General features: G+C 54.3%; 1 protein-coding gene across 3 annotated transcripts in view; it reads right to left on the reverse strand.

Moving 5' to 3' along the window:
* Positions 1-12,660, reverse strand: part of BCR (BCR activator of RhoGEF and GTPase) — a 129,789-nt gene that overhangs the window by 44,464 nt on the left and 72,665 nt on the right. For all 3 annotated transcript variants that reach the window (XM_058531970.1, XM_058531969.1, XM_058531971.1), the window contains exons 3-6: positions 9,961-10,065; positions 9,182-9,367; positions 3,797-3,904; positions 650-710 (exon numbers count right to left, since the gene is read on the reverse strand). In XM_058531970.1, coding sequence (XP_058387953.1) covers positions 650-710; positions 3,797-3,904; positions 9,182-9,367; positions 9,961-10,065 — 460 coding nt within the window. The remainder of the gene's footprint in view (positions 1-649; positions 711-3,796; positions 3,905-9,181; positions 9,368-9,960; positions 10,066-12,660) is intronic.

Here is a 12,660-nt window from a genome sequence, read left to right on the forward strand (position 1 = left end):
ATGACTCCCATGACTAATGTAGGACATGCATTGTTACCCCATTTTACAGATGGGGAAACCAAGGCTGAGAGCGTGGTGAAGCTCTGGCACGGGAGCCACGTCTGCTGTTCTCTGTGAGTATAATTGTTCACACCATCCTAACAATCGGAAGTGAGAAGGGACCTATCATCCCTGATCCCACTGTCTGCCCGGAGTGAGGAGGCTGAACACGCAGGCCTGGAGCCTGACAACTCTGGCTTCACCCCTTGCCCGGCCCCTTAGGACCTGTGTTACATGCGGGTTACCTTCTTTCTAAACCTGTTTTGTCATCTGAAAAAAAGGGAAGATGAACTCCTCCTTACAGGGCTGTTGAGGACAACACGATGACATTTTAAATGCTCGGCAGTGTCTGGTCTGTGGGCGTTTGCTAACTCCTGCCATTCTTCCTGGTTGCTACTGCTGGTGGCAGCCTGATGCTGCCCGCATCCAGGACCATGCCCAGTGCTGCTCCTTCCTCGTCCCTGCTCTCACTATTGGAAGTCTACAGCAGCAAAGGCACTAGCAGGTGACCCAACTGGGCGCTGTGTTCACTTTTCCACCAGATGCCCCATCTGCTTGCAGCAGCCACCCCCGCAAGGGGCAAGAAGAGGCCTTGGCAGAAAGAACTCACTTTCTAAAGAGTTCTTGGTCGTCTGGTCCTTGGCATCCTTGTTGCTTCTGGCTTTCAGGTTCTGCAGAGAAAAAAGCATATTTTCACCCGGGACGACTGAAGCAGCTTTGATGTGGCAGGAAGTTCCATGGTCAGGAACCTTCAGCAGAAATCTCACCCTTCTCTCACCACAAAGAGCCACAGATGCGGCAAACCTCACGGGTGAGTCCTGGGCCACAGCATGAAAAACAGGGCAAGCTGAGCACACGGCACGTCCTGGGTGCTACGTGCGGTTCACCCAGGACAGCTTCTCAACCTCAGCGCCACTGACATTTGGGGTCGGAAATTCTGCTTGTGGGGGCCTATCCTGTGCACTGTAGGATGATGAGCAGCATCCCTGGCCTCCACCTACAGGTGTGGTAGCACCTCCGCCTCCTGTTGTGACAATCAAAAATCCCCAGGCATTTCTAAGTGTCTCTTGGGGACAAAATCACCCCTGGTTGAGAGTTTCTGACACAGAGAATCCTGCAAACTGAGGCAAACCACAGGGCCCTTCGTAAATGCACACAGAACCACTTTCTCGGCGCAGTTAACTAGCGCGCAGGAGGCTGGTGGGTCAGAAGAGCACTTGCCTTTGGAGACGGCTGGGGCGGGGGGCGCACCACCACTGAGACTCACACCCATATCCACCTCCACCCCACCCTCTCCTGACTTGCAAACATACTTGCTAACGTATGAGGCGCTAAGAGTCCTGAGGACAGCAGAGTTTTTCAGTGGGCACATCGTGTTTCGACACAACTGCGTCGAAGGCATCACTGATTTGGTCCAAGGTAACCAAGAGAAATGAGGATAAAAGATCCCTGTGTGCCTGAAATCGTCTCTGGAAAGAAGCTGAGGTTAATCTCAGGCTTCTGAACAAAAGAACAGCACAGGGACGGGAAAGGGCTTGGAGTTTGCTTCCCCAACCTCTTGTGCTGCAGGAAACCTCTCAAGACTGAAAATGACGCTGTTTTAAGTTCACTGGGGCCAAACTCCACAGTGCACTTTGGTACCTTTCCTGAGAGTTCAACACCCCTCATGCACGGTGATTATTCCTCCATACATCTGCACCAGCAGTTCCCAAAGGGTGTGAGGGAGTGTGAGGAGGTGTGGGAGCTAAACAAGAGACTGCAAAAATCAGGTGCCGTGGTCACATGAGCCTGGGAAGCAGCCACGTGCCCCTGGACAGCGCAATGCACGCGAGCATCTCGGAGCTCAGGGAAGTCCTACCTCAAGGAAACTTACAAATTTGGTTTAACTTGACATTTCCCAAACTTGACTCGACTCCAGAAGCCCTTTTCCCAAAATTCCTATTATCTATCAGCTGGGAGCCAGTATTCCACAGAGTCCAGCTTGGGCAACTCCAGTCTAACAGGACGCAGCCACACACCCACTGCTCAGGACTGGTCCCGGGAGGAGATGAAGGACCACTGCTCCACCACTCCCTGTCCTTGGAGGCAATCATCCAGCCCCCACATCTGAGCTCTGATGCCCCAGAATGCAACCCCCAACACCTTTACATGGCCTGCTGCTTCTGTTTCCTCTGGCTTCTTTTTGCTCTGTCTAGGTGGCTCCAATTTCTCTGAGTCTTTTTTGAAACATGGATGGAGAATCAAAGTGGATGCCACCTGACGGTGCAAGCTTCACAGAAGGCTGGCTTCTGGCTGGCCCCAGACGCCATCCCACTCCCTGCATCCCGGGCTCGGCTCAGATTCCCACTTGGGCATGGTCGGTGGGACCGTGTGACCCCTGAGTGGCGTCCCACCATTGCTTCTTCCCTCCTCTGTAGAAACCTGTCCAGGTAGACTTGAACTTGGCCCCATTTAACCATGCTCTTAAAGGATGAGGTCTCTAATTTGTCAAGGTCACTCAGGATTCTGTGCCAACATTCCAGCTGTTAGGGGTGTGGGGGTTTGCTAACTGAATGAGCTAAAGACAGGAATGGACTGAATGCTCCAGGCAAACCAGGGCAGGGAGGAAAGTCAGGAGCCAGCCTGGAGCCGTGGGTGCGTGTAGCCCGTTCCCAGGAGCACCAGGCAGGCAGTGGGGCGCCCCATGGGCTCTGGAGGAACAGTGAGGCACATGTTATCACCACGGGAGACAATCGGCGCCAGGACCCACCACACCCCACCTCCTGTAATAAATTATAAAACGGCACAAAGCCCCAGAACAGAGCCAGGTAGGACAGTTTGGCTGTGACTATATCCCAGCAAGAGGGACCCAACTCTCCCTATTTCTAGTTTCATTTCTCTTCCTAATGCTGATTTCTTACACGAGGTTTTCCACCCAGAATCCTTGTCTGGTGGAGGAAGGAAGGCAAGTCAGAGCTCCGAGGAGTCAGAGACATCAAAAGGGACTACAGGCCCAGAAAGAGGAAAATGTCACCCAACTGCCATGGGGGCAGAAACAAGATGTGGAAGGGCAGGGAGAACCCCCGTCTGGAGCCTGGGGAGGGTGCTGCGGCTTCCGTCCCCAGCACGGCCACCAGCGCCCCGACGGCCCACTTGTCCTCTCTGTATCTGAGGGGCTCTTTCGAAGCCCCTCATGCTAACACTCCAGAGCTTGAGGTTTTGGTCCTCCAGGGCCTGGTGTGGTACCAGCCTGGAGCTCTCCTCCCATGTGGGTCTACAGAGCGCAGCAACAGCAGCCCCGCTCCCCTGTGCCAGCTGCTCAGCTGCCCCAGCTCTCAAGGTGGCTGGCAGGCTAGAGGAATAGGGCATGACGCCTCCCCACCTGCTCTCCAGCGACAAGGTGCAAAGTCAGCCTCAGGACTCCTGTGTTGAGACCTCTGTTAACGGGGGCGGGGAGGGGGCAACTACGACACTCCCCACTGCACACAGACGCTGCAAGAGAGCATCTGTCCAGGGGACCTGGCCGAGCCCCAGAATCAGGCCCTGGTCCTTTGTGAGGCAGGGTGCTCTTGGGCTGCTCCTTCTGTCTGCTCACAGCAGTGTCCCCTGCACAGGGCTCACAGAGCCAACCCAGAGGCTTCTGGAAACAGAGCTGAGGTTTATGACCAGACCTCAGTTTGGTGCATCTTGTTCTCCCAGGTCACAGTGTACCAACGACCAGCCCACAGCCCACCTGTGGGAGGTAGAGGGATGCACCTGTCAACAGCATCATGCATACCTCAGAGATTTCTGCAAACTGAACGTTGGCCTGACAGCACTTCTCAGCCGTTTCCATGGCAACTCCGTAGTTGTCCACAAAGGCCCGGTACACACCCAGCTGGCTGGCCTGCAGGGAAGAAGGAAGAGTGTGTGGGACAGGTGTGGGACAGGTGCGGGACAGTTGCCGTTGCTCTCCATCTTTCTGAGAAATGGGACTCTGTGCAGAGCTCTGGTAAAACCCCAGATGCAGCAGCCAGTGTAGAGCTGCAGGAACCTCAGCTCTTCTGCGCTGTTGCCTCCCACCTGCTTCCCCTCCCCACGCACTGAGCACGCTTCCCTCTCCCAGATATGTTGAGAAGTGACTCACAGCCCCGGGCAGGTAACGGTTCCCTTCCACAGCTGCTTATTCCTCCCACCCCACCCGTTTAAACTGTGCCACCAGCAGCAAAGTTCTAGGTTGTCAGTGAACGTGGACAAGTGTCTCTATGCAGGTGGCATGGAATGGCACCTTCTCGTTCTGGCTGCAGGAGACCACAGTGAAGAAGGAGGTCACTCCCCCTCCATGGGGCCCTGCTCATGTCCCATCTCTTCAGACACGTAAGAACCACACAGTCCAGCAGCTCTTGGAGAAGAGAGGCTCCTGCTGCCCAGACGTGAGCCCAGCCCAGAACTGGTGAGAGGGCCGAGGTGTGTCAAACTGTGCACCTGGCAGGTGGGTGACCCCTGGCTGCCAGCTGCAAGGCTAGAGGCATTCTGTTTGTCCTTTGTCAAACCAAAGGCATTAATAGGGGTCTCCTCACTTAGCCTCCTACTCAGACACTCAGTTGAGTGACAACTTCCGGGGCGGGGTGTGTGCAGCCACCACCATCTCTGGGCCCCAGGTCACCTTGAGAGGCAGCCATGGGAAACCAGCCCTCATCTTGCACCAGCAAATTCAGGCCTGGGGAAAATAAGGGCGGACACCGGGGCCTGCTGGCCCGGCCTCCCACTGCAGCCGACCAGGAACTAGAAGCCTAAGGCTTTTGCTGATCCTGACGTTTGTTCTGTGTCGAACCTAAATTTTATTTCTACAGGCATTTGCATTTATATTGAATTTTATGTTTCTTCAGATGACAATCCCAGGTGCTGGGTGAGCCAGGCACCCTTGGCACTATCTGGTCTCTGGCCCTGTTCCCCGTGGCGGCTGCAGAGAGGACCTGGGGGCGCAGGAGGAAAGGCAGCAGCTACGGGAGGCCCCGCCTGGCCCCTACTGCACTGATCACCCCGAATGAGTCACTGCATCCCCAACCACCCACCAGGTTCTTCATCAAATGGTCAGCCCCAGGGCACTTCCTCCCCTCCCTCCTCCGCTGGTCACTGAGCTTTTCCCACCAAAACGAAGGCCCTGCTTTAAGCACTGTCACCACAGCTGTGAATCACTCCAACACTGTGAGTGGCCTACAGGAGAGACACACGATAAATAAGTAAACAAACATGGAACACAGCGGATGGCTGAGAGCAGAGCAGGGGTGAGAGCGGGGGTGGGGGGGGCTACTTTAGATGATGTGGGCAGGACAGCCTCTCCAAAGAGGTGGCAGCTGAGCTGAGCCCTGAGGGCATGTTACTACTGAACCGCATCCCCTCAAAATCCCTATGTTGAAGCCCTAACCCCCAGCACCTCATGATGTGACGGTATTTGGAGATGGGGCCTAAAGAGGTGATTAGGTTAAAAATGAGGTCATTAGGGTGGGTCTTAATCCAACATGACTGGTGTCCTTGTAAGAGGAGATTAGGACACAGACAAGGAGGGACAACCATGTGAGGACACAGGGACATGACAGTCGTCTACACACCAAGGAGAGAGGCCTCAGGAGAAACCAATCCTGCCCACACCTTGATCTCAGACTTCCAGCCTCCAGAACCGTGAGGAAATGGATTTCTGTTGTTTCAGCCCCCAGACTGGCAGCCCTAGCAAACTCACACAAAACCGCTTTCGTTAATTCTTCTCCTACTTCTTTTCCTCAAGGAGTTTGCATCTTCCGTGTGCCTTTGAGAAGTTCCAAGCAATTCATTCCCACATTTTCAGCAAACTGAAAACTGAACTGCACCGATAATGGGACAGAGATCATATGCCTCCTGATACGAGGCATGGAGAAGGACACAGTACCACTGCTGGGGTGGTTTTTTCCACCAGAAACACAGAACCCAAATCTATTCCTGACAAAACAGCAGACAGACCCAAACCAGCCGGTACCCTTCAAAAAAATGTCACAGAAGACAAGCAAAGGCCAAGGAACCGGTATAGACCGAAGAGAACTAAAGAGACATGACAACCAAGTTCATCGCGTGACCTGGACTGGATCCTCAACCCGAGAATGAAAATGGCCATAAAGCACGCGAGGGAGACCTGGGAGAAATCTGCTTATGGACTGCATGTTAAGTAACAGTATCACATCAACGTGAAATTACCTCAAGTTGATAATTGTACTGTGGGCTATGGAAGAGCACGTCCTTGTTCTTAGCAAATACGCACTGCAGTATTTAGGGGTAAAAAGGCAGATATCTGCAATTTATTCTCAAACTATTCAGTGTGTGTGTGTGTGTGTGCGCGCGCGCGCGCACGCACATGTACGAAAAAGAGAAAAAAAGATCAAGCAAATGTGGCAAAATGTTACAATCAGTCTATCTGACACATAGGAGGTCTTTGTACTACTTTTACAACTCTTCTGGAAGTTTGAAATAATTAGAAAAACAAAAAACTGAGCCGATAAAATTTCAGCCAGAAACAAAACCCTGATGGGTGGCAGTTAACCCGTGCAGCCCCACAGGAAGGGGACAGGCACAGTCCAGACCCGGCTTTCCAGCTACCAGGTGTGGCTCCCGAGTTCCTGAGAGGCAGAAGCGCCATGGCTGGGGGAGGGCATCGTGGGCCCTTTGGTCTTAAGATTCTCCCAGTTGGGAAGCCTGACAGCAGTGCTGGGCCAACCCTGCCATGCTGATCTGAAAGGGACAGAGCAGGGACGTGTCTGTCTGTCATTGCGGAGACCCCAGCACCCAGCCCGGGTGGCACACATGTGAACACTCAACACAAGGTTCCTGGGGCCTGACACGTGGCCCCACCTCCCTATCCAGTCTTTCTGCTACAACATCTGACGCACAAAGGTAGCTCCAGGACACCAGGCAAACCAAAGGAAACTTTCCAAATTCCAGTGTTCATCAGACTATGAAAATTTTTTTTTAAAGTTTCCAAGTAATTTTGGAACGTTATTTGGGGAAGAGTGCCGGTTGCAGTTTCTTCCCACAACATGATTCTTCAAAGATGGGAGCACCTGCATCAAAATACAGCCTCCTGCTCTCTGGCCACAGGGAAAGGGGTCCCAGGGAGCGAGAATCAACAAAACAGGCGCCTCATATGTTCCTTGCATCTCTGCTCCAGTATGTCTGCAGCCCAGGGCCGTGGAGGGCGGGGACCACCAACAGGAAAGCCATGCCTTGGAACGGAATGCTTGAGCCCAAGCGAGAGCCAAGGTGAGGCCAGCTGGCCTGGTCAGGGCCAGCTGGATGTCTGGGCGGCCTGGAGGGCTGGGGGCCCTGCTTTTCAGTAAATGCCATGCTCTGCGCACTTAGAGGGGCCTGGTGACCTTGGGCTACTCCTGCCCCTGGAAGACTGGTTTCCCCTGGGAGGGAGAACACTCCAGGGAAAGTGCACGTGCACAAGACGACCGGGTAACCCTGGAATCAGGATGAGCGGACCTCAGAGGCGGAATCCCCGTCACACAAGCCTGCCTGGCACGAGCCTTCAAGCAACTCTCCCAGGACGGGGGCTCCCAGCATTGGGGGTGACCTCCTTGCTGAGCAGCGCCGATAGCTGCCAGGCTCTTCTATCCTGATCTCCCACAGCCTCCATCTAAAGAGACTGACTGGCTTCCCTCTTTAGACCCACAAAGAGCAGGGGACTCCTTTTTACACATAAACCTCTCATGTTGGAATACAAATGTTGATCTGGCAGCTCCCACCTGAGAGTTTCCTCCTTCATTCCAGGTCCCTTAACTGTTTCCTCCTTTTGGACAAGGTCCACCTTATCCACATCTTGGTTAAGTGTGCACCCCGAATGCATCCCCTGTCCCGGTGTGGCCCGGCCTGCCAACCCTCCGTCTGATCACCAGATTGTACTGATCCTGTTGACTTTTTACAAGCCACATCCTTGGCTCCTCTTGGGCCCTGTGGTCAGCAAAGGCCCGAGAGGCCCCTGACCTACCTTCACAGCGGGCCTCTCCTGTCCTGTGAGGGGGCTCCGCCTCTGGGACCCGAACCCAGACCCATGGCCATCTCTGCCGAACGGTTTCCTGGCAGTTTTGGCCCATCAAACCCTTTCAGAAATCCTTCTTTCATCCACCACAACCTGCCTTTCAGTCTTACGGCTCTTGAAGGCAGGGGAAAGCACTCTTCTTGGAGACAGACAAACCAGGGTTAGTGTCCAGGCAAGTGACCCACCATTCCTCAGTCTCCTCAGCTGCACGGTGGTGAAGATGGGACCTGCCTTAGAAGGCTGCCTCTGTTCAGGCGAGATGGGCAGCCCGGGCCCTCTTGTGCCCCTGATCAGAGCCGAGCCCTGCTACTCGGGAACCAGACCCCCTCACATCGCAAGCCGATGTCCCTCGGTCCTCGCTCCCCAGTTACAAGCCAACCCCTCTTGCGTTTCTCCAGCCTGTCCACAAAGACTAGTCCTGATTCCTGCAAGGTGTCGCTGTCAAAATCTCCAGCATTAAACAGCTGTTCTGAAAACAGCTGCTGGTAGGAGCCGAGGGCCACCTGGATGGCCCATTTTCACCACGGCTCTCTGCCAGGGCCCTCCTTTGAGAACTGGGAGCACTTTTCTTTCCCACTACCTTGCTTTTTATTGACCAAGTCTCCCCTGCTGCCCAATTAAAAAAATAATTTTTTCCAAGTGATTCAAGAGCCTTTAATTCAGATAACTGCAAAAATGAAATAAAGTATAATAAACCTCCGCTAGGTTCCCACCTGCGCTTGCCCCTCCAGGATCCCCCCGATCCCCACCCAGTCTCCTTTGCCCCATGTCCGAGTCCTGGTCTCCTGGGCAGCAGCATCTTTTTGGTCCAAAGAGGCCCTCAAGGGGCAGCTGGACCAGTCTGGAGACTGGGAGCCTTGAGCGGACCCAGCGATGTACACAGGGGTGGGCCTCGTGCCAGGGTCCAGTGTGGGTGTTGTGGAAGAGCCCCCCTCTAGCAACCTGCCCTCTGGCATCTGAGGTAGTGAGACATACCCCAGACTCTTACTTGTCACTGTTATCTCGGTGTCCTGAGAGCCCTGGACGGTACACCCCTGCAGGTCGAAGGAGAGGCCTGACCCCTGCCCAGCCACGAGCTCTTGGGCGGCTGCCGTGCACCTGCGCCAACTCACTCACCAGCTTCTGGAAGAGGTCGCCCACTCGCTGCTGGTGGCTCCACTGCTGCACGCGGGGCAAGAGCCCGTCGTAGAACTCCTTGTGGATCTCGTAGAGCTCAGGCACTTTGAAGAAGATGGTCTCGATCTGCTGGCTCGTCAGCACTGGCTGAGAGGTGGTAGCAGCAGCCTTCAAAGGCTTCATGGGCTGGAAGAGGGAACAGGTGACAGGTGAGGTGGCACAAGTGAGGCGGCATAGATGAGAGGGCTCACCATTTGTCAGGCGCATGGTATGACCACAGAAAATCACGATTATGTGACATATGTGATTTTATTTTTTTATTTTTTATTTTTTTCTGAGGAAGATTAGCCCTGAGCTAACATCTGTGCCAGTCTTCCTCTACTTTATATGTGGGTCACCACCACAGCGTGGCTGACAAGTGGTATAGGTCCGCGCCTCGGAACCAAACCCGTGAACCTGGGCTGCCAAAGCGGAACACGTCGAAGTTAACCACTACACCACAGGGCCAGCCCCACGTGCTTTTATTTTTAAATTCCATTAAAAATAAAAAATTAAAGCCAGCTTGGTTTGGCACCTGTCTTACTCTGGTACCCACCACCCCTAGAAGAGGTCCAGCTTCTACAGAGGTGGAATATTCTGACCCCCCCACCCACAGGCATCTCAATGACTCCGGGGGAGGGTGGGCTGCCCCCAGGCTCCGACGGATGACCTGGGACGTGTGAGCAGACAGCTCTCTGTGCCCCTACTCCTTCTCGCTCAGCCCCCTTCACCCTCCTCACCAGCAGCAGCGCCTCCAGGTGGCTCAGGTAAGTCTCCTCGCTAGCCAGGATTCCAGACAGGACCCATTTCCTCATCTCCAGGCCCTTTTCCAAGTCCAGCTCACTCTGCAGGAGAAACAGACAACAGTCAGACCCGGCAGATGATGCTTGAGGTGGCCCTGCTTGTCAACCTGAGGACAAGCCTCCAGAGAAGTCTCCATGGGGAAATAAAGGGAGGCAGGGGAGCCTTGGCATGTCAGCCACTCGCTCGTGGTCACTGCAAATTCTGAAGGGTCACCCAGCAAAGCCAAGGGCCACCCTTGGTCTTGACACCAGGAAATGGGCAGTCTGGAGCTGAGCAGGCCCGAGAAGGCCTCCTTCCACACTTTCTGCCTGTGACCTCTGGAAGAGGCTGAGCCGAGGGGGTGTTGGGGGTCACCACACGGCCACCCGGACTCCCTCTGCTGCTCCCCACTCCTTGCCTGGTGCTCGCCTCACCTGGATTCTCTGCTGCTGCCACTTGACCCTTGGACCGACTGGGCCTACCAGCACCGCCTCCCTGCACACACCCTCCCTTCTGGCCACAGGGGTGGAGCTGGAGCTGCTGCCACTTCCTCAAGGGGAACCCCATTCCTTGGGCTTGGGCCTTTGTCCCTCGAATCTGCTCTTCTGACTCTGTTGGCAGAGACTCTCTTACGGGTGGGCTATGGCAAGGTTCACCCTCCCGTCGATGCCCCTATTAAATGTCAGTGAGGCTCTGCTGCCTTTGCTCCCAAAAGATAGAGCCGACATCACTAGATGTCAATGCAGGGGGTAGAGTCCATGCAGCTGGAAGACTGGGTTCCAATCCTAGTTGTGATAATGTGCAACGTGGCCCCTGGTGCCTCAGAATGTGACTGTATTTGGAAATAGGGTCTTTACAGAAGTAATTAAGTTAAAATGAGGTCATTAGGGTGGGCCCTAATCCAATATGACTGGTGTCCTTATAAGATGAGGAGATTAGGTAGTCAAAAGGTACAAACTTCCAGTTATACAATAAGTAAGTCCTGGGGAGGTAATAGCACGGTGGCTACAGTTAACACTGTATTGCATACTTGTTGCTAAGAGAGTAGATCTTAAAAGTTCTCATCACAAGAAAAAGAAACTTATAACTATGTGTGGTGATGGATGTTAACCAGACTTATTGTGGTGATCATTTTGCAACAAACAGAAACATCGAGTGTTAGGGCCGGCCCCGTGGCCGGAGTGCGCGCACTCCGCTGCTGGTGGCCCGGGTTCGGATCCTGGGCGCGCACCGACGCACTGCCTCTCCGGCCATGCTGAGGCCACGTCCCACATACAGCAACTAGAAGGATGTGCAGCTATGACATACAACTATCTACTGGGGCTTTGGGGGAAAAAATAAATAAAATTAAAAAAAAAAAAAAAAGAAATATCGAGTGTTATACACCTGAAACTAATATAATGTTATATGTCAATTATATCTCAATATAAAAAAAAAAGAAGAGGAGGACATTGACACACACAGCGAGAGACACAGGGAGAAGGCAGCCGTCTCTAAGCTAGGGAGAGAGGCCTCAGGAGAAACAAACTCTGCCGACACCTTGATCTCAGACTTCCAGCTCCAGAACTATGAGAAACAACTCCCTGTTGTTTAAGCCCCCCATCTGGGGTACTTTGTTACAGCTGCCCAGGAAACTAATACAGACGATGATGCCAAAGGCTGTGAAAACTGCTGTGTGACTTCCTGGCCAATCCCCCCACCTGTTCCCTGGCCACTGGCCAGTGAGGCAATTGTGCCAGAGGTTGGCCATGCCCACGGCCCACTTGCGCTTCACCAGGCTGAGGCTGTGCTCTCTCTGCCCAGCCCTGTACCCACGGGCCCCACTGCAGTCCGAGGGAGGCACCAGGTGGGGAGGGGCCCCACATTCATGGAAGGTGATGTAACAGCCCTGCCCATTCCACCACTAGGTCTCCCAACCCACAGGCGAGTGTGAGACAACCCCGCCGTGGCAGCCCTGAGGTGTGGAAGCAGAGCACTGTTCCTTCAGTCACCGCTTTCCCAAACCTCTCAGGGAGATCACTGATGAGGGGCAGGCTCCTGGCCCTCAGCACCCAACATCTGGGCCTGGGGAATTCTCTATTGGGTACAGGGTGGGGAGCATCCTGTACCTTGGAGGGCATTGAGCAGCATTTCTGGCCTCTACCCAACCAGATGCCAGTAGCAACACTTCCCCACCCTGGGTTGTGACAGCCACAACTATCTGCAGATGTCACATGTTCCCCAGGGCCCAAACTGCCCCCAGGAGAGAACCACTGGGTTCCAGGAAGGATCTGACTGGAATCAGGACCCCCAGTGTGGCCCCTCTGTGCTCCCAACCCTGATGTCCCTTTCCATTTCCCTGGCCTGGTGGGAGGCAAGCACTTCGTGGTACAGACGGCAGGCCAAGCAGGAAGTGCCCAGGCCCAGGAGTTGGGGGACAGGGCCCTAGAGCTAGGCCTACCCAATGAGCCCCACCGTCTCAGGCAACTGCCCTCTTGCCCTGAGCCTTGCTGCCTGGGCATAAGCTGGGGAAGCGGGCCCAATCCCCATGTCCCACCTGCTTCTGCTTTCTGTGTTCCTGGGGCTTGCAGCACATCCTTGCTGCCCAGTAGGAACACTCAAAGAGCCTTCCTGGACCACCACTTGGCTCTGAGAATCTTCTAAGTGTGCATGAGCTA

This window comes from Diceros bicornis, chromosome 35, assembly GCF_020826845.1.
Source record: "Diceros bicornis minor isolate mBicDic1 chromosome 35, mDicBic1.mat.cur, whole genome shotgun sequence".
NCBI lineage: Eukaryota > Metazoa > Chordata > Mammalia > Perissodactyla > Rhinocerotidae > Diceros > Diceros bicornis.